At 39.4% G+C, this 22,719-nt stretch overlaps 1 protein-coding gene across 1 annotated transcript; it reads right to left on the bottom strand.

The window, feature by feature from the left end:
- Positions 1–1,443: 1,443 nt before the first annotated feature.
- LOC145157791 (F-box protein At2g02240-like) lies at positions 1,444–2,214 on the bottom strand. The gene is given in 2 exon segments (XM_079076783.1): positions 1,444–1,918; positions 2,111–2,214. Coding segments are annotated over 2 exon segments (579 nt in total).
- Between the last annotated feature and the right edge of the window lie 20,505 nt (positions 2,215–22,719).

The following is a 22,719-nucleotide window of genomic DNA, read 5'->3' as shown; positions in this document are numbered from 1 at the left end:
TACGAAGGAAGCCCCAATGTAGGTAACCGGAGATCCGTAGATCAAGGCTCAATGGGACAAACTAATTGCAAACCATTCCTAACAGATACAGTGATACAGGTTCAACTTAAGGTCGTCTATGATAATTTGAAAATCATCGATCATTAGCTTTAATTTTTATTTTAGAATCACATGTGTGAGAGAGAAGTGAGATTTTGATTCAAAGGGAATTATAGGGGGGATCAATTCCTACGAGCTTGTGTAGAACCAAGGCAAGTGTCGAGGACTACAACACACACATCACTAAGAACCTAACTAGGTTATATAGAATCTTGTGAGAAACATGTTGATTATTTACACAGACGACATAACAATTTGAGGACATCAAGTCTACTGGTATGTTAGTAACATAAACATGTCTCTCAATCGAAGGTTCAAAGGGTAACAACTACATATCGTATGCATGGTTCAACTGCTAGATTTTATCTAGGTTGCTTTAAAATGTTTGATAAATTTTCATTTATGTGAGGGATTGTTAGAAAAATTGGTTTAACTAATTTGCAAAAATGGTTCATTCCCATTTTTACCACAGAATTAATACTAAATATTATTAAAATGATTAAACGAATATATTTTTATGTTCTCCTCGATGACACCTTAGTTTTGGTATATTACACGTCCAAAAGCGACATTGTATGAATCAAAAGTGAATCATTAAAGTGAGGTACTAGGATGAATTGTGAAAAGAGATTAATTGCGTTTTTAGCCATTCTGCATAAGTAGAGAAGTAAAATTAAGTATGATTATAAGTAGAAAGACTTTTTGGTTAAGCCATTTAAGACTTACGTGCAGAATCAAGGCTCTCTATTGTATAGAATCCAAATTGGGTTGGGTTCACTGAACTTGTATGTGAGTGATCTTACAAGTATAAATTACATTAGCCGACCAAAAAGTTTAAGGGATTTTTAGCAGATATTTATTTTTCATTACTAAAAATTTATTAGGTTTTCAATTACAAAACTTGCGTTAAACATGGTATTAATTTCATTGTTAATGAAAGTCATCAAATTGGTCTGTTACATACTTTAAGATAATATATCGGTTATATCTTTGTCTTAGTATACATATTGCACTCTATGAGATAGAATGAGAAAGAAAAAATGCTAAAGAAACCTCTCATCTTCAACTTTTTTTTGTGCTTTCTTGCTACATTCAAGGTATAATTAATTCGGGCTATGCTAGGTTTGGGCGGTGTATAATATTCACTTCTAGCTCTTGTATCCAGGGAGGGAAACAAATGTCTGATTGCGGACGAATTTGTTTTAGGGACAGTATGGTAAACACAAGCCTCAACAATTTCTTATTTTGTTTATTTTCATACAATTTCGTAATATATTCCATACAGAAGATAGCGATAGTACTCCCGACAGAAAACCTTCTGGCAACTCGAAGAGACTGGATGCTTCATTGAGCATCTCTCTCTCCCTCTGTTTGTGTGTATGCGTGTTTTACAAATGGGGAATGTTGATTGTTAGATTTAGGCCGAAGCTTAAAGCCCTCCACGATAAGACCACTCTTCCAGTTTAAACTCTTAACCTCCTCAAATGCCATCTCAACCTCACCAACATCTCCTTTATTGTACTAAAATTCTCCCAACTTGATCTCCATCTACCCATCCTTTCTCCTAAAAGGAAACATATCATTTTCTTGCCATATTTCACTAGCCTTTGGTCTTTGAAGATACACATTTTCGGTCTCTATTTTTACCCCACCAAAAATCACCGTTGTTTTAGCTGGCACAAAAAGTCCTATGGAATTGCTAGTAGTTCGAAAGACATAGTATGCTACATATGTAGTGTATGGTGAAAGCATTACAAATTTTATTTTGCCACGGATGGTAAACCAACATACGTTTTTAAGTATACAAACGTCCGGAAACCTACACAAATGGAAACATATGTCTAGTTCGATCATAATTATATGTATATATAGGAGATTGGACCATATGTAGCTAGTTAAGGCTATTTTGGATATCGAATGTCTTTCAAGTATGATGGATCCCAAATACATTATAACTTTTATTGTATGTTTGTTATTGCATAAAAATGACCCTAAAAGGGACAAGAGACACCTTGATTTAAGTGTATGTCCCCATTCCCAGTACTGAGGTTCATCTTTCCATTCAATTAATAGTTCCTTTGTGCCCAACATATAGCACTTTTTCCCATTCTCCATATCTAGCTGGAAGCTCTATTTATCGGAGTGAGACCAAATCTTAGTTAGTAGAAGTGTTGTTAAATAATTATATTGGTGAAAAAAATCATTCTCGATCCTCATGTTGCATGGTATTATTGGATTTAAAAATTTTCTACGGTCAATAGTTGAATTTTGACAAGTCTTCATTATTACAACAATTAGGCACAAAGATCGAAATATTATATAGACATATTTAACAAGGAAGAACGAAAGAGGTTATCGAAAGCATGATCGATTTACCAGATAGCCACGATCCAGGAGGATATGTGAGTCCGATAAGCAGAAGTATAGTTGTTGTTTAGAGACAAAATCCAGCAAAGAAACTGCCCTCGCAACGATTTCCTGATAATCCGGTGGCAGAAGTCGGTTCCAAAAGGCGTCAGAATATGCAGCTGATTCGAATCCTTTGGTGATGCCACGAATCTGCACGCATCTCTAGGTGAAGTTACTGATAGTATCTAGAAATATTTGCTTCTTTGTTCATAATATGTATGTATATGTGTTTTATTACAAATAGTGGGGCATAACCACTAATAGAAAATCTCAAAATACCTACGAAAATATTCTGTCGGAAAATACGGACGGAATACCGACAGAAAGCAATGCCCTAAATTACAGATGTGATTGTGACGGAATACCTACAGAATACCGACGGAAGCAGAATTCGTCGGAAATCTGTCGGTAAATACCGAAGGAATTGCTACGGATCTAAGAAAAAGATTAATTTATTTATTTTCCGTCACAAATCCGTCGCTAAACATTACAAATTAAAAATGAAAAATAGTTGGGGGAGGATTCGAACTCGCGTCTACCATATTACCATGACAACCTCTTTACCATCAGGTCGGGCATGCCACGTCCGCTAATAAGATACTTAATACTTTTTATACATTACCGATTTTCTTTCTATTATTATTATTATTATTATATTTCCATGATTATTATTATTATTATTATTATTATTATTATTATTATTATTATTATTATTATTATTATTTCTAGGCAAAACCCACATAATTGCATGTCCAATAACAGATGTCATCATTGCATTTCCAATCACAGGCTAAAGCCGCATAATGACGCGAACTATAACTTAAAAGAAATACATATATAGATCCACACACCACAAATATTTCAAGTTCTACCAAATTGCTTTTCTAAATGAAGAACTATTTTCCTAAACACAAAATTTATGCATAAAACATGGGGTTGCAGACGAAAATGATGATTTCTCCATTTTCTCCTCCACGGGCATTAATTGCATAAATTTATGTATATGTATCTATGTATATATTTGGGTATGTGTCTATGTGTATGTGTGAATGTGTGTGTATATATATATATATATATATATATATATATATATATATATATATATATATATATTGCTAACGTTACCATAAATGGCCTCGTTAAATGTAACAAACATCATAAACGAGACGTTATCTCGTCAGGACTTTGGCCACGGCTCGGCCTTGGCCAAGGCAGTCTAACACCAGGGCGGCAGTTCGTTTCCCTCCACGAGGGACGAATATCCCTACAATCTTCTCATTCACTCACGACCAATCAGGACGTGACAGAGAGCTTAGGTGACGCCCAGATGTTACCCGATAGTTAGCCATCGTGGGCGTGATCCTTCCAGTCAGAGGAAACCACGTTTCACGCTGATCGGAGGAGGTCCCCACGATCCATTAGAGGCAGATATTTAAGGATCTCTTCCACCTCAAGGAAGGGATCCATATTCTCTCTCGAAAACTTTACCCTAAAATTACCTCTCTCAGAAAACTAACTTGATCGTCGGAGCGACGTCCCGGGAGAACACCCGGACGTCCTTTAACGATTCTTGTTTCTGTTGTCATCTCAGGAAAACTCTCAAGGCAGATCCATCTTCCGGAATCCACGCCCTTGTTGAACATGTCACAACATTTGGCGCCATCCGGACGTATCCTCAGAGTGATACTGCCAATAGACGATGCTAGTTCTTTGCAAAAAGGGAATCTACACCCAACATCATCGGGACAGTAGTAGAAGACCCGTTCAAAATACCGGTGACGTTCAACAACAACCATCATCGCGAGAATAAAACATAGGCCCCAATACAGGTGCTAATGGAACAGGTCCCGCCAATTGCGACAGAAATAACAGAACCAGTACTCCAGAGCAGTTCCCGGCAACCGCCATCGGACGTTCCGCTGCCTCAGATGGTGATATTGCATCCCGATCTGTCGCAGACAAATCCATATGACGGCAAACAGGTGATCACCATCTCTAACTCTCATAAGAGGAGCACACGTCATTACGTAGAAGACGAGATTGAGGCGCTCTCGAGAAACTTACTCAATATTATTTTCTTGAGCAATGATCCTAGACCACTGAACTGGGATTCGTGAGACCCACTCCTCATATATGGGTTCATTCGTAACACGAAGGTTCATCGAATATACATCAAAAATGGTAGTTGCTCCGATATACTCCATGAGCATTGTTTCCGACAACTACTAGACACATGGAAGGAGGGGCTACAGCCCCCAACCGATGGACCATTGGTCGGATTCACTGGGCACAGCTTGTGTCCATTACGCAATATTCGGTTGCCCTTAAAATTGGTCAGTCACGATGAGAAAGACCGAGTCACAAGAATGATCGAATTCTCTGTGATCCAGTATCTAGCAGAACACAATATTCTGCTCGGACGATCGGCAATCTCCTTACTACACCTTGAACCATCGACGATCCACGACATATTTAAATTTAGCACACGTCAGGGATCAGCGACGGTCCTCACCAAAAATGTCAGAGCACAACATTGCCACCAGATCATTGCCGCCCCGTAGCTCGTACACGCATCAACGAAGTCCAAGGAGGGATGTTCCACCGAACAACACCAGATAAACATGGAATATCCAGAACAGCTAGTGTGAATCGACGTTCACCTACCAGACGAGACCATGGCACAACTAGTAGCACTCCTGAAGCAATACTCCACCGTTTTCTCCTGGAAACCAACAGATCTGACAGGCGTTGATCGACAGATCATAGAACACAACCTCAATGTCACGCCCAAAAGCACCCCGGTTAAACAAAAAAAGAGACGCCAGGCAGCAGAACGAAACAACGCGATAAATGCAGAATTGGCCGATCTAGTGAACGTCGGCATACTCACGGAAGTAATGTTCCCAACATGGATAGCTAATCCTGTTATGGTAAAGAAAGCCAATGGGTCATGGCGAATGTGTATCGATTACTCGGACCTTAACAACGCCTGCCCAAAGGATTGTTATCCTCTCCCAGAGAATGATCAGAAGGTCCAATCGCTCGAAGGTTTTCAGCTCAAATGTTTCCTCGACGCATACAAGGGTTACCATCAAGTACAGATGAAACGAGAGGACGAAGCAAAAACTGCCTTCTACACCGAAAAAGGACCTTCTGCTACCAGAAAATGTCATTTGTACTCAAAAACGCAGGTGATACTTACCAAAGGCTCATGGACAAAGTATTCGCTGACCAAATAGGTAGGAACATCAAAGTCTATGTCGATGACATGGTAATTAAGAGCCGCAATGAAGAAGCACTGCTTCGCGATGTGGAAGAAACTTTCCAGACGATAGTCAAAGCGAAGATGAAGTTAAACCCAACTAAGTGCACCTTCGGAGTTAAGGAAGGTCAATTCCTCGGGTACCAGATATCCAAGGAAGGAATTCTACCAAATGCCACCAAAATCCAGGAGTTCCTTGAGTCGAAAACTCCTCACAACCTCAAGGGAGTGCAGGAGATCAATGGTAGACTGATGGCACTAGGAAGATTCATCGCCAAATCCGTAGAAAAAGCGCTCCCCCTGTATCAAACACTTAAAGGGTGCATAGACAAGAAATAGTTCAAGTGGACAGACAAAGCGGATGTGGCATTGCAACAACTTAAAGACGCCCTGCAATAATTACCAGCTCTAGCCGCGTCCAAAGAAGCTATCTCTTCTGTGTTGGTAGTGGAGAGGGAAGGCAAGCAGGTTCCCATCCATTTTGTTAACAGGGCCCTACAAGGCCCGAATATCAATTACCCTGCATTGGAAAAACTAGTCCTCGCCCTGGTATACGCCGTCAGGCGGCTACAGAGTTATTTTCAAGCCCACAATGTGGATGTTCTGACCAGTTACCCAATAAAGCAAGTACTGCTAAGGCCGGAAAAGTCCGGGCACCTAGCCAAGTGGGCCATAGAGTTAGGTGGGCATGATATCCATTATCACCCCCGGACTAGCATCAAGGCCCAAGCCCTCGCAGACTTCCTGGTAGAAATTCAAGATACTATTGAGGGAGTACCAACGACGATTTCTGTCGATCCACTCGAGCCTGAAGCTAGGAAAGAAGTCTGGAAACTGTATACCAACGGTGCAGCAAGCAAGGAAGGTTCAGGTGCAGGCCTGAACCTACAAATCCCCAAGGGCGAAGAAATCACTTACGTGATGTGGTTTGATTTCCAGGTATCAAACAATGACTCAGAGTATGAAGCCCTCTTAGCAGGTCTGAGGCTAGCCAAGGACGTTGGCGTGAAACAACTAGCGGCTCTCAACGGTTCGCTACTTGTCACGAACCAAATAAATGGGACGTAGGAGGCAAAGTATCCTAGGATGAAGAAATACCTAGATTCAGTCCGTAGCCTTGCCAACACATTCAAAAATTTTTGTATAAAACAAATCTCCCGGGGGAAAAATGCAAGGGCAGAATCTCTCAGCAAGCTGGCCTCTACTTCGTATGTCCACCTCACGAAGAAGGAGTTGGTTGAAGTACTCCCGGAAAGAAGTATCGACAACAAAAAGGTCAATACAATATCAACCCCTCCATAGTGGACCAAGCCCTTTGTCGACTACTTGCGCCATGGCGTGCTTCCAGACGACCTAGAGGAGGCGAGAAAAGTCAAAATCAGAGCACCGCATTTTGCAATCATGGATAATCAACTTTACCAAAGAGGATACTTAAGCGCATGGCTCAAGTGCATCTCTAAAATAGAAGGGTAAATGCTCTTTGAAGAAAGCCATTTCGGGGACACAGCAGCACACAAAGGCGCTTGCGCACTCACGCGCAAAATACTCCGCCTATGAGTATATTGGTCGGACGTGTACAACGACGCCGTAGCCCTAACAAAGAAATGCAAAGAGTGCCAAGCATTCGCTCCTTTTTTCAAAACCAACCAGCCATGCCATTAACTAGAATCATCATCCCCTGCCCTTTCCATCAATGGGAAATCGATATAGTGGGACCTTTTTCACCGGCACCAGGGGGTGTGAAGTTTTTACTGGTGGCAGTGGATTATTTGACCAAATGGATAGTGGTGGAACCGCTGGCCACTGTCACTGGCAAGCAGATGATAAAATTCATGACCAAGAACATCTTGGCCCGTTTTGGCACCCCTAGGATCCTCATAAGTGACAACAACACTCAATTTGAAGGTAGTCCTTTCCAGGAGTGGTGCGAAGACAAGAGAATCCATCGCCGGTTCACATCAATAGCGCATCCTCAGGCCAACGGACAAACCAAGATATCAAACAAAACCATCGTCAATGGTTTGAAGAAAAGGTTACTCAGATCAAAGTCCGTCTGGATGGACGAACTCCCAACCGTGCTTTGGTCATATCGTACCACAGCAAGGTCAAGCACAGGAAAAATCCCATTTAGCCTAACTTATGGGACAGAAGCAGTCCTCCCCTGGAGATAGTGGCAGGATCCTTGCGAACAGATAGTTTCGAGGAAGCAGCCAACGAAGAAGGGCGACGTCATGACCTGGACATGCTTGATGAAAAACGTGAGGCAGCACAAGTGCGCCAGGCACTATACAAATCACGAACTGAAAACTATTACAACCGGCAGGTCCGGGTAAAAAACTTCAAAGTTGGAGAATGGGTATTGAGAAAGAACGACTCTGGCCATGCAGAATCGTTGGGGAAACTCAGTGTCATGTGGGAAGGACCATACAAAATTGTGGAAGCCCATAAGAATGATGCTTATGTCCTAGAAACTCAGGATGGGCGTTCCATTCCAAGAACGTGGAATGAGTAGAGCCTGCGCCACTTTTACTCTTGAAACATGTGTCAAAGGTAGAACCAATGCTAGCAAAGGCGTTGTGTATTAATTCTTACATGTAAACGTAATCAGCAAAAATTACTTTACTACTTTAAATTTTATTACACTCTAAACAAAACTAGAGTAAACCAAAAGGGCAATTCAGATGCACCTTATTTTCAAGCTTGAAGAACAAAACAAAGAGGTTGTGTACATTTACCGTGTGACAACAAGGACTGATCATCCAACTTCACACGAGTGAAATCATTACAAGGAGGCAGCCAGGGAGTTTTCATATATAAGGCTCATAACCTTTCTCCCAAAACATGTTCATCATTTACATCATAGAAAACATACAAATGAACATGTGACATGAGTGTAGAAGGATCATAACCTTCCACCAATAAAATAAAAAAGCAAAATCGGGTGAGCCTCAAGATGACGATCTTGGCTACACCTAGGATCTTTAAGCAGCAAATTAGAACAAATTTCTCAAAGACCAGCTTTTCTAAAACATACAGAGTTCACCAATAACAGAACTCAAGCCAGGGGTGCAAGAAAACCCTACTTAAATACCATGTGATGGCCAACACAAACCACACATGAAGCAACCAAACAAAAGAATAGGTGTGGTAATCACAAACATTCATACCCACAAATTATAAAGTAGCAATTGTCATGTTGCCGGACTCCTGGACTTTCAGGTCACCCTGAGGGCAACAAAGGCAAAAAACGAAAAAACAAGAAATAGAAAAATTGTTCACTGATATTACATCACTACAAATCAAAGAAACATTGCAACTTGTGGGCAAGGGTGTTACCATCACTAGGGGAAGAGCTTGGGCCAGGGCCTGATCCATCACCCTGAGCAACTTGGCAAAGGTCATGAAGCCCGACCATATCCAGATCACCTAAGCGAAGATATCCAGCATAATCTGTTTTAGTAAAAGCAGCCAAGAGCATAATTTGCTCCACCCTCTCCGCTATGTAAGCTACCCGCACCTGCACCATACCCTGGAGAAACTGGGGGCTCTTGCTTACCCGGTCCACCACCTGGCTGAGCCCATCATTAAGGATCCAAGAAACATCCTTTTCCAGCGCTCCCCTTGAAGCGTTCTCAACAACCAAATCAACCTCCAGTTCCACCGTCCACCCACTCAGACTGGCACTCTCCAACGTCAGGACCCCCACACGATCGTTCAGACGCTCCACCTCTTCCTTCAGCTTCACCACTTGATCCGCCAAGATTGCCCTCTCAAGTAGCACCGACTCCTGCCTAGCCTCCAAGTTGCTCTTATCGGCTTCTAGTCTTGCCACTTAAGCCTTCATCTCTTTGCATTCAATGCCCCTCCTGTCCGAATTGTACTGGAGGGTCTCCATCTCGGAGATATGTCCAGCGGTGGCAACTAAATAAAACGACACTTGGGCGGCAACAGAACGTAAGCCGTCAGCCATATGCTCATTGGACATGACAGTTAGGGCCTCAGTCGTGGTAGGAGGAAATGCGTGCTGACACCACTCGAGAGCGGTGTCATGATCGGAGACAAGATCTTGTGCAGTTAGTCTCTAAGCTGGCTTCTAGGCATCTAGATGAGAACCCATAGAAGGGGGGGTGATTTTGGTTTTACCAGAAGAGGTTGAGGTAAGAGTGCAAGACCATGGGGAGGCGAAGACCCAGTCTCCGCCTCGGCTCCTTCAGTTGTGGGGACAGGGTTGGTTTTCTCACTGCTTTTTTCTCCCATATGACAAGGCGGTTCAGTCACCCTAGTTTGTGCCCCCTCCGGCAGTTTCGGAGGACCCTCATCGGGGGCACCGGTGGAATCTTTGGTACCCTCTAGTAAGAAACTTAGATTGTGTTTCTTACGAAGAGGAGGCTCGGTGCTGGCAGACTCAGCTCGACCACCAGAAGAGGCTTCCAGGAAAGCAAAATGCCTCTTGACACGAAGAAGACTCCTTAGGGACCCGGAAGGTGTAGGATCATTCTGAGAAACACCGATGACAATGATGTCCTACAGATCTAGATCCTCGCCGATGCCAGTGGCACTATCAGAACCGATAGTTGCCTCGATTCCTCGTACAGAAACAGGGGGTGGAAGAGCCTCCACAAGATCAACATCACGACACTGAAGCTCATCATCGAACTGACCCTGAAGAGCTCTCTCCAAAGAAACAACTTCCTCCATACCTGGAAACAAAACAAAAGATAACGATGGTAAAACATAATGTCGATTTAAACGTGTTTTGCCAAAAAAATTAAAAAAAAGGGAAGAGGAGCAAGATAAAAACCCTCTTTCTCAACGAAAAACTCAGGCATCTTTCCGCGTGCCCTCCAAGCGGCGCTCATTCCGCCGACAGCCAAGAAGCAGTCAAGCCAATCTTCACCATTAATGATGATCTTCTCAAGGACGTCGGCCAATTCCTTTTCTGCACCAAAAAGCATCGGAGCACGGTCAACATACACTTTAGCCCTCAGATAACTGAGCACCACGAGATCGTTGTTCACCCACAAGAACTTCTCCTGCCAATTATTCTTCGATTTCTTATCATGGATAATAGTAGGGACTCCCCGCCCTCGAGAGAGGGTTCGAGTTCCCGACTGGGCAGAGGCATTAAAGAAGTGCTTGAAATCCAGAACAGTCAGGAGGCGGCCCAGAGCATGTCAGAGTAGTTCGAAACCCACAATCTTGTTTATGGCGATAGGGGTCAACTCACTCACCGAAAACCCGTATTCCCGGATGATTAGGTTGAAGAAATCAGTGGTGGGAAAGCGCAGACCTACCTAGAACAAGGCGATTGGGATGCTGACTTTTCCCTCAGGCAGACTGTAGAGTGATGCATCAGGCAGGGGGATTTGCACTCAGTGTTCGGGAACGAAGCCGAACCGAAACTCAAAAGACTCCCACTCTTCGGTGGTCAGATCTCTCCCCAAAGCGCGAGTGGTAGCCATGACAAATATGAAGAAGGGACAGAAAGGGTTTTTTCTCAAGAATAAGAAGTCAAAGAGAATCAAGTAGAAGGTACGAAGGAAACACTAGGGAGAACAAAGCCTTAAATACCACAGAAGGGGCAGCGAATCATCTTCATGATGAAATCGCTGAACAAACAACGATTTCGTCCTGCCAGTTGTATAAACTGCCAATAGCAGCCCTCCACGGCCTGTATATAGCCCAGCACGACTATGATACGTCACGAACTAAGAGGCCTACTGGTTTAAGGGACTTTTTAACGTTACCATAAATGGTCCCGTTAAATGTAACATACATCATAAACAAGGCTTTATCTCGTCAGGACTTTGGCCAAGGCACGACATTGGCCAAGGCAGTCTAACAACAGGGCGACAGTTCGTTTCCCTCCATGAGGGACAAATATCCCCCACAATCTTCTCATTCAATCATAACCAATCAGGACGTGACAGAAAGCTTAGGTGACACCCAGAACTGACGTCACCAGGCAGTTAGCAATCGTGGGCGTGATCATTCCAGTCAGAGGAAGCCACATTTCACGCTGATCGGACGAGGTCCCCACGATCCGTTAGAGGAAGGTATTTAAGGATCTCTTCCACCTCAAGGAAGGGATCCATCTTCTCTCTCGCAAACTTTACCCTAAAATTACCTCTCTCAGAAAACTAACTTGATCGTCAAAGTGACGTCCCGGGAGAACACCCGGACTTCCATTAACGATTCTTCTTTGTGTTGTGTTCTCAGGAAACTCTCAAGGCAGATCCATCTTCCGGCATCCACACCCATGTTGAACATGTCACAGCATATATATAAATATATATATATATATATATATATATATATATATATATATATATGAATATTTGTGTATTGTTTTTGTGTGTGAATGTGAATATGTGAATATTTGTGTATGTGTATGTACGTATATGTGTGTATATAAATGTATGTGTATGTGTCAATGTGTGTCTATGAATGTATGTATGAATGTATGTGTCGATGGGTATATGTGAATGTATGTGTAAATATGTATGTGTATGTATGTATATGTACATATGTGAATGTGATTGTAATGTTAAAGTGTGAAAGGAGTAACGCATCAAAATGAGCACGCCACTATAAACATCTAGGTATCAGGTATAAGTTAGGAAATGTATAGATAATCGTGTATATTAGAGGTGTGAAAAGAAAGAAGTGAAAAAAACAACGTTTGTTGCCCGAAATATCGAAAATAAGGAAAATCCGTAGGGAATCCGTAGGGAATCCGTCGGAAATTACCGATGGATTACCTACGGATTTTCCTTATTTTCGATATTTCGGGCAACAAACGTCGTTTTTTTCACTTTCACACCTCTAATATGCATTATTATCTACACTTTCACCAATTTATACCTGATCTCTACGTATGTACAACCATGTGCACCTTTTAATCTATTACTCATTTTGCACTGTTACTCCTTTCACATACATTCATGCATACACACATACATATACACATACATTCACATGTATATGTGTTTCTATGTGTATGTGCATCCGTATGTGTGTATGTGTTTCTAAGTATGTCTATATATTTGTATGTGTACGTATATATGTGTGTATGTGTGTATGTATGTCTATGTGTATGTATGTATGTCTGTGTGTATGTATGTGTTTGTGCGTATGTATGGGTTTATGTGTGTCTATGTGTATGTATGTGTATGTGTGTGTGTCTCTAAGTGTGTCTATGTGTGTATGTGTGATTGTAATGTTACAGCATGAAATGAGTAACGGATCGAAAGATGTACATGGTTCTACACACATAGATATTATGTATAAGTTGGTGAAACTGTAGATAATCATGTATAGTAGAGGTGCCCAAAAAAGGGGAAAAACGACGTTCGGTTCCCGAAATATCAAATATAAAGAAAATCCGTCGGAAAATAGCTACGGAATAGCGACGAACGGCTTCTTCCGTCCCTATTCCTTCACTACTTTCTGACGGCTTGCCAACGCATGTGGTCGTCCGTCGCTATTTTCCGACGGATTTTCTTTATTTTCGAGATTTTTGGAACTGAACGTCGTTTTTTTCGCACCTCTACTGTGCATGATTATCTACACTTTCACCAACTTATACCTAATATCTATGTGTGTAGAGCCATGTGCACCTTTCGATCTGTTACTCATTTCATGGTTTAACATTACAGTCAATACTTTTACCCACACACGTACGAATACATACACACACATACATATACATACATACACATACATACATACACATGTAGATATACATACATACATACATACACACACTCATTTCAATGTTTAACATTATAATGCCTATTAATACATTCACATACTTACATAATCATACACAAACATACATATATATATATATATATATATATATATATATATATATATATATATATATATATATACATATTGTAACGCCCGCATATTCGAGCTAGTCAGTTTAGATATAATAAGCGTTAAATATGACTTTTTGATAGAAGATTATTTAGGATAAATAATCTTAACCAAAGTTATAATATAGAACGCTGAAATCCGACTTATAACGAAGAAGTTATGACCCGTTGAAGTTTCACGAATAAACCGACACGACTTTGCATAACATAAAACGTAAATTTTTTATAAAATACTTTTTAGCCTTAGTAATCTAAAAAAAGTCATACCAGTCGTTAAATCGAGAGCATGCACATAGAGAACGTCCAAATCTGACTTCATTAGAGGACATTGTGATTTTTCTAAGATTTAACGTAGCTGTGTACAGCTCGGAAATCAAATTTCTGATCGGTCGATTTTTAGCCAAAACAATCTAAACAAGAATTGAATATCTCATTAATATGAGCTCAACGATATAAAGAACGTCAAAAACGGAGCTTGTATACAAAAGATATAGACAAAACTTCGTCCTTACTCTTTGAGCGCGGTGAATTCGATACAGATTTGTAAATCTGAGATAGAATGAAAATTGTCACACCCCCAAACCAGACGGCGGAAACATCCAGGGGTGGAGGACTTCATTTGTAGTATCACAACACATGCATTATAGTAATCAGAGTACAAATGACCACTGTATTTAAAAAGTCTAAGTATTTACATGTGTTTCATCATTGTATACTGAAACCAAATAGTTATACAAAAGAAGAAGACAAGACATAAATAGCTCCATCTTCTCAAAAGCACTGGGAGTACCTTTCTACTGGTTCCTTGAGAATACAAGTAATTTGAAAAGTGAGTATCAAAATAAAGTTGAGTGAGTGCATAAGTATTTATGTTTGAAAGAATGTTTTCTGTTTCTTGAATATGTAAATTGTTCCAGAAAATCCTATATTTTCTGTTGTATATGAAAACTAGTTTTAGTTACATAAAACTGTACTATTTGTAAACCAATGTTCTGTATTTGTAATCCTTTTGTAAACTTGTATCTGAGAGTGTGCCTGGTTTCATCAACTGTTATTGTAAATTGTAATGTACTACTGTATACCGTATCTTGTAAACTAGTACTTTGAAAATGTACTTAATTTTAGTTAATTATACACTAACGTATTGGTAATATCTTTTATATGAGTTATTATAACCATACTGACTAGATGGCCTGACCCAACGCTATGAATGCGCTGAAAGCTTTTGATAACAATTGTCACTCACAGGCGTGTATGCCTTACTGAAGCTAGCAGTCTGAGTGCGGGGTTGTCAATTCGAATATAGATCTATACGCACATTGTTTCGATCCCCCGCTGGAGATTCTGGTTATCATGTCAGAACTTTAACTATATTGTTTATATGAATTAAACAACCTGTATCAATGGACTCATAAAAAACATATAAACATTACATGTATAATAGTTATGAAAACCCAATCATTAACATGTATCTGAAAGATGTATACCCTTGAATAGTTTTGAATCATACCTTTGTTCTTGTAAAACAATGTACTTTAGTATACTTGAATCGTGAATTAATGTTCTGTGAATCATAAATTATACCTATTACAATTTATATGTACTTGCTGAATTGATACCGAGTATTCATGAATGCAACCCCTTGCTTAACATGTTACAAAGAGTAATTGAACTTAATGAACTGACTTTTATACTTGTATACATATACAAATATATATATATATATATATATATATATATATATATATATATATAAAAGTAAAATTTAAATGACACTCGGACAAATAACTGATGCTTATAATCCCACATTCAAACAAGGAAAAGGAACCAAAGTGGGTTATCAGTCTTACATCTTATTATATATATATATATATATATATATATATATATATATATATATATATATATATATATATATAAGTATGATTTTCGGGAGAAACATAAGTTTATAAAAACATTTAAAAGAAGTTTGATATTTTGAAGTTTATTTTGGTGACTTAATGTCATTTTGATACAATCATTGAAAACCATTTGATTTGACTATAACTGAAATCCATTTTGATAAGATATTTGAAACCATTTGTTTATAACACAAATTCTTTGTGTTAGACTTGTATTCCCCCCCCCCCCCCCTTAAAACAGTAAAACCTATGAAAATACGGGGGTATGAACTCTCCTGCAGTGAGTGATTCGAGTGAAAGGTGGATGTACGATGCTAAGTGTCAAGTGAGGTCTCGAGCACAAACGGATCCTATTAAGCATATAATGATACATATATGGATATAAGTAGTGTATATAACAACTAATTATGATAGGAAAACCACTTTAGGGATTAGAAACACTTGAATTGAAGTGTTACAATCACATGTGATTGTACTAAAGGAGTTTAAGGCCACACAAAGTTGTGTACAACCAAGATGTGTACGGCCAAGATGTTTACGGCCAATGTGGTGTACGGCCATTGGGTGTACGGTCATGGAGTGTACGGCCGTACACTCATGGAAGAAGCATGCAAAAACGGGTGTTTATGGCCCTATCTAGCATCCATTAAGTGTTCATGATCTTATGTTGGGACATGAGGTGAGTTTGAGGTCAAGACATGCACTAAACAAGGGTTTACGGCCATATGAAGTGTGTACGGCAGTACACCCTTGGTGTTCATGCATTAGATGATAAATCAAGGCTAGGAATCAAGTGTTTCTCAAGCTTAACAAGCAGATAGAAGAGATACTCAAACTTTTGAAGGCTTCTAAAGAGTTCAAGGCTCAAGAACAAGTAGGTGTTCTTGGTGTTCTTGGTGAAAGTGAAGAAGATTTGAAGATCTAACCAAAAGAGAAGATTTCACGGATGAAAACATGGATCTTCACTAGATAAAGCCATGTATCAACAATTAAATGGAAGGATCACTTACATCTTTGAATATTAAGGTGTAAAACTTGATGATAGTTGAGAGAGAATCGGATTTCTTGAGGTGAAAGTGTAAGAAAGTGAGAAAGAATGAAGGGAAAACTTATATATATGTTTGGGTTCACGGCCACCGTGGGTGTACGGCCGTACACCTATGTGTACGGTCGTACACTCATGTCTACGGCCGCACACTCCTCTAAATGGAGTGTTTGGCCCAAATGCAATACGATGAACTTAAGTTAACTCATCCCTAAACCCAAACCTTGAATGTATTAGGCTTAGAACACTCAAACAGACCCTAAACAATGCTAAAAGATAGCAGAAACGAGTCTGTCTGTGATTGAATTGAATGACTATACAAGATAGAAATTTCGGGTTGTTACATTATCCCCCCGTTAGAGAGAATTTCGTCCCGAAATTAGAGTTTAAGCAATTAAACAATTACAAATAACTAAGCAAAAAGATGTGGATATTTTAGTTTCATTTGATCCTCGTGCTCCCAAGTGAATTCAGGTCCCCGCTTGGCATTCCAGTGAACCTTCAGTATAGGAATACGACTTTGCTTCGTTTGCTTGACCTCTCGGTCCATGATCTCTACTGGCTCTTCCACGAAGTTGAGGCTCTCGCCAATCTCGATTTCGTCGAGTGGAATTACAAGAGTCTCGTCGGACAGACATTTTTCAAGTTCGAGACGTGGAAAACAGGATGTCTGTTACATAGTTCTTGAGATAGTCGGAGTTTGTAAGCTACTGGAACGATTCTAGCAAGAATCTCGAATGGTCCTACGTACCTTGGATTCAACTTGTCACGCTTTCCAAAGCGTATCATGCCCTTCAAGAGTGAGACCTTCAACATGACGCGGTCACCAACCTGGAACTCCAAAGGCTTTCTTCTTTTGTCAGCGTAGCTTTTCTGTCTATCTCTGTAAGCTTTAAGTCTCTCCCGGATTTGTACGATTTTCTCCGTAGTTTCGCGAATGATTTCCGGACCAGTGAGAGTACCATCAGGAACTTGACTTCTAGCTAGCTGCGTGTCACCCACTTCAGCCTAGCACAGAGGTGATCTGCACTTGCGGCCATAGAGAGCTTCGAAAGGAGTAGCCTTTATGCTAGTCTGATAAGGAACTCCTAGCTCAATGTGGACTTAAACCATGGATCTTAGGGCTTCCGACTCTTTGATAATTATGAATGGTGGATCTAAATGAGCATTGAGTGAGATTTACTTAGAGTATATGTTTTACAATAGTTGAATGGTTACACAGGAATAGAATTTCTCAGCTAAAATGCTAGTTGTGACATAGTATCATAACCACCCGATGTCTTGGGTAACTTGGTTATGAAGTCCATGGTAATCCGCTCCCACTTCCATTCAGGGATTTCAGGTTGTTGCAATAAACCTGAAGGTTTCTGGTATTCTACCTTGATTTCGGCCTTCATGTTAGGCCACCAGTATAGTTTCTTGAGGTCCAGATACATCTTGTCTGAACCTGGTTGAATGGAGTATCGGGTTTTGTGTGCTTTATTCATAACCACGTCTCTGTAACTACAAAACTTTGGTGTCCAGATCCGGTTCATGAAACAATAGACCCAAAGCTAAAATTCTCCCAACTCCACCGGCATTTCCAGCTTTCGGACAATCACTCTTGAAATGCCCCACATCACCACATTGGTAGCATGCTTGACCTACTCCAATGGCAGGTACTTGGTTAAGCGGTTGGGGTGGTGATCTACAGAATCGTGCAGTATTCCCTTTTCTGTTGTAGTTACGACACTGCATTTCCCGACAATTTCCATTATGGTGATAATTGCACTTGTTGCACTTGGGGAGGTTACCAGCATAAGGCTTAGCTGGTGCAGGGTTAACAGGAATAGCAACAGGTACAGGCTTAGCTGTTGCTTCTTTTAGGATTCCTGTGAAAACTTGCCCTTCCTCTTGTTCCGACCCTTCTTCCTGCTGTTGTTGTTGTTGTTGTTGTTGTTGTTGTTGTTGTTGTTGTTTCTCTTCGGTTGTTCTGGTACAACAACCACTGAGTTTTGATGGGCTCCGTGGTCGATAACTGTAATATACCCTTAATATTTATAGTTCTACCCTCAATCGTTCTATTGTTTTCACATGTTTGTTATTAGTATATAGTGCCTAGAATACCCCTATAGTATTTTAATCATTATATTCTGTTCTAGAGTTCTTCTGAATATGTATAGTTGGTAAGTTTTAGACATGTCACAAAACCACTATCACTCCCAAACACATGTTGGTCATATCTCAAATCAATATAGCTGATCATGCTATAATAATCCCAGATATGATTACATAACTGCGTAGGTTTGACTCTAATGTCCAACATCCAAATACTTTTAAATTCTTATGACTGTGATAATGTACTTGTAGGTATGAGTGTTAGTATACTTCTTGTAAAAATACTTAAATTTTTAAAAGTATACTTGTAGTCAGAGCTCTTAGCCCCAAATGTATTTATAGTTTGTATATATTTTATGGATTGATATACTGAGTTCACTATAAACAATGTTTTGATACCAGTCTGTCGCACACCCAAACCAGACGGTAGAAATGTCCGGGGGTGGAGAACTTCATTTGTAGTATCACAACCCATGCATTATAGGAATCAGAGTACAAACAACCACTGTATTTAACAAGTATAAGTATTTACATGTGTTTCATCATTGTATACTGAAACCAAATAGTTATACAAAAGAAGAAGACAAGACATAAATAGCTCCATCTTCTCAAAAGCACGGGGAGTACATGTCTAATGGTTCCCTGAGAATACAAGTAATTTGAAAAGAGAGTATCAACATAAAGTTGAGTGAGTGCATAAGTATTTATGTTTGAAAGAATGTTTTCTGTTTCTTGAATATGTAAACTGTTCTAGAAAATCCTATATTTTCTGTTGTATATAAAAAGTAGTTTTAGTTACATAAAACTGTACTATTTGTAAACCAATGTTCAGTATTTGTAATCCTTTTGTAAACTTGTATCTGAGAGTGTGCCTGGTTTCATCAACTGTTATTGTAAACTGTAATGTAATACTGTAAAGTGTATCTTGTAAACTAGTACTTTTAAAATGTACTTAATTTTAGTTAATTATACACTAACGTATTGTTAATATCTTTTATATGAGTTATTATAACCATACTGACTAGATGGCCTGAACCAACGCTATGAATGCGCTGAAAGCTGTTGATAACAATTGTCACTCACAGGCGTGTATGCCTGACTGTAGCTAGCAGTCTGAGTGCGGGGTTGTCAATCCCAATATAGATCTATACACACATTGTTTCGATCCCCCGCTGGAGATTTTGGTTATAATGTCAGGACTTTAACTATATTGTTTAAATGAATTAAACAACCTGTATCAATTAACTCATCAAAAGCATATAAACGTTACGTGTATAATAGTTATGAAAACCCAATCATTAACATGTATCTGAAAGATGTATACCCTTGAATAGTTTTAAATCAAACCTTTGTTCTTGTAAAACAATGTAATTTAGTATACTTGAATCGTGAATTAATGTTCTGTGAATCATAAATTATACCTATTATAATTTATATGTACTTTCTGAATTGATACCGAGTATTCATGAATGCAACCCCTTACTCAACATGTTACAAAGGGTAATTGAACTTAATGAACTAACTTTTATACTTGTATACATATACAAATATATATATATAAGTAAAATTTAAATGACACTCGGACAAACAACTGATGCTTATAATCCCACATCCAAACAAGGAAAAGGAACCAAAGTGGGTTATCAGTACTAAGCCTTTTAAATCTTATTTATATAAATATATATATATATATATATATATATATATATATATATATATATACAAGTATGATTTCTGTGACAACCGTCAAATTCTGGTCAAGTCAAAGTCAAACTAAGGCAACAAGTCAAACCAATTAACTCAGTCAACCCTTGTATATTCGGGTTTACGCTATGTAATTACTGAACAGTTCGCTAATTTAAAGAGAAAACATCAATTGGAAAATTCGGGTATTTAATTTTCCTTAGCCTTGATAGTGCTAAACAATGAAACAAAGCGATAAAACACTATTGCACACTCATCGGGAGTGTGTAGGACACTAAATCATGGCTTAACGGGGTTTACGGACCTTGCGTTGCGAAGCCGGATGCTCAAAAAGGTCATAAATGGAACCTTTCTAAATCTCCTTCACTCTATCTCTCTCTATTCGAAATCTCTCCCAAATCTCTCCCAAATCTCTCCCAAATATCTCTCAAAAGTTCCTGTAACTTTTTGTAATCATTTGGGCCATCCCGACCCTTAACCGGGTCATAAACCGCTTAAAACGGGGTAAAAACGAGTAAAATAGGCTTAAGGACCCGAAACCCATCCTTTTGGGCCGAAGCCTCTTAGAGCCGAAAGTCCCCTATAGGGACCGAACTGCTGAGCGGAAGCCCCAAGAACCGAACCTACCTTTCGGACCGAGCCTCGCAAGGACCGAACCCGAAGGTCCTCTCGGACCCGAACCTCGCGCGAACCGAACCCGAACCCTTCGGTCCATTCCGCTTCTTACTCCTTTCGCCTCGTTTCGCCTTCGGGCCCAGCAGCCTTGGGACCGAACCTCGGCCTAGCACCGAGAGGTCTCGCAGGTTGCCATTTTCTTCCCGGTTTTCGACTAGTTTTGCGTTCTAAGCCCGATTTTATTTATTTTAACGCGAGATTTTCACCCAAAACTTTATTTTAACATATAAGGCCCCATATTTATTAATTAATCACGTTTTTCGGGATAAATCTTATCCAAGATTTAGTGGGTAAAGTACAAGAGGTGGAGTGTTGACTTTTCCTTAGTTTATGACACAAGCAACCACCTACACCCACTCTATGACCAGTCACACCTCCCCACCATCCCTAGTCACTTCCTTGTACTTTTCCATCAATCATCAGCCCCTCCCACGTTCTAAGAGCTGGAGCAAATCAACCTCTCTCCTTATTTTCACTCACTTGCTCTCATTTCACCAAAAATCAAACACAAGTTTTCTCTCAAACTTCTTCTCTCTATTTCGAGACTCCAAGGCTGATCATCAAGATTTATTCTACTCTTGGTAAGTATAATTCATCCACCTTGTGATTATTACACTCCATTCTACTCCAATCATCGATTGCTTACACAAACTCCATCACTTTGATGTTAGATTCTCGAAAATCTTCAAGGCATCTTCCAGTGTTCTTGAGTTGAACACTTCCTTTCTCCAACATTCATCTACTGAAATCACATAAGGTGAGTTCATACCCCTACATTTTCATGTTTTCTTATGTTTTAAGGGGGGGAATACAAGTTAAAACACCAAGAACACAACTAAATTCTTCTAACAACTTTCATCAGAAACGTTGGACTCCATTCACGGACTGTTTTGGTCAACTTAAACATTTTTGTTTTCAAAACTGTACAAGGTGCAAGTAGTTCAAGTTCTTAGCTTTAAAATGGATACTTGCACATATCTATAAGATTTTTCTACAAATTATGGTGATTTTTACAAAACTGCCTATCATTTCAAGAACCAATCCGGACCAGTCTGTGATTATGGACGTTTTCACCTAAGTTGGAGGTCACTAAAAATCGTGAGAAAATTTATGAACAAACTAGACTAATTTTCCAAACTCTCAGAATTTACGGATTCGGATTTGGACCTTTGATGATTTTCTACAAATTTTCTAAGAACAGTGATAGAAAATGTTGTTAACAGAAAAATGCTATCAATTTCATTTCACCTTGTAACATGTTGAGCAAGGTGTATATCTTTATGTGATTATATGTTATTGCAATATATGACATTTTTGTCTTAGTATATAGACATACATCGGTTAACAAATGGATTTTTGCTAGATAAAGCATAGAAATAACAACTTGTTATAATTAAAGTACATCCATTACATACAAACATTGGATAAACTATATTGAGTATAGTTTACATACATTATTACTACTACCCTTGTTTTGATAAACTATAATAGGTATAGTTTATGATACATTACATAATACATACAATTCAAAAGGGTACATTTATACAAAGAGGATTTTCATTACACTACACGTAATTCCGTTAATGACTTTGTGAGACATTCGCTTCACTTTACAAATAAGTCTTGTATTGTAACCAGAGTCTC

The sequence above is a fragment of the Lactuca virosa genome, chromosome 2, assembly GCF_052849685.1.
Source record: "Lactuca virosa cultivar CGN04683 chromosome 2, Lactuca_virosa_CGN04683_v6, whole genome shotgun sequence".
NCBI lineage: Eukaryota > Viridiplantae > Streptophyta > Magnoliopsida > Asterales > Asteraceae > Lactuca > Lactuca virosa.
The sequence above is the reverse complement of the archived record's forward strand: the minus strand, read 5'-3'. Positions and strand labels throughout refer to the sequence as shown.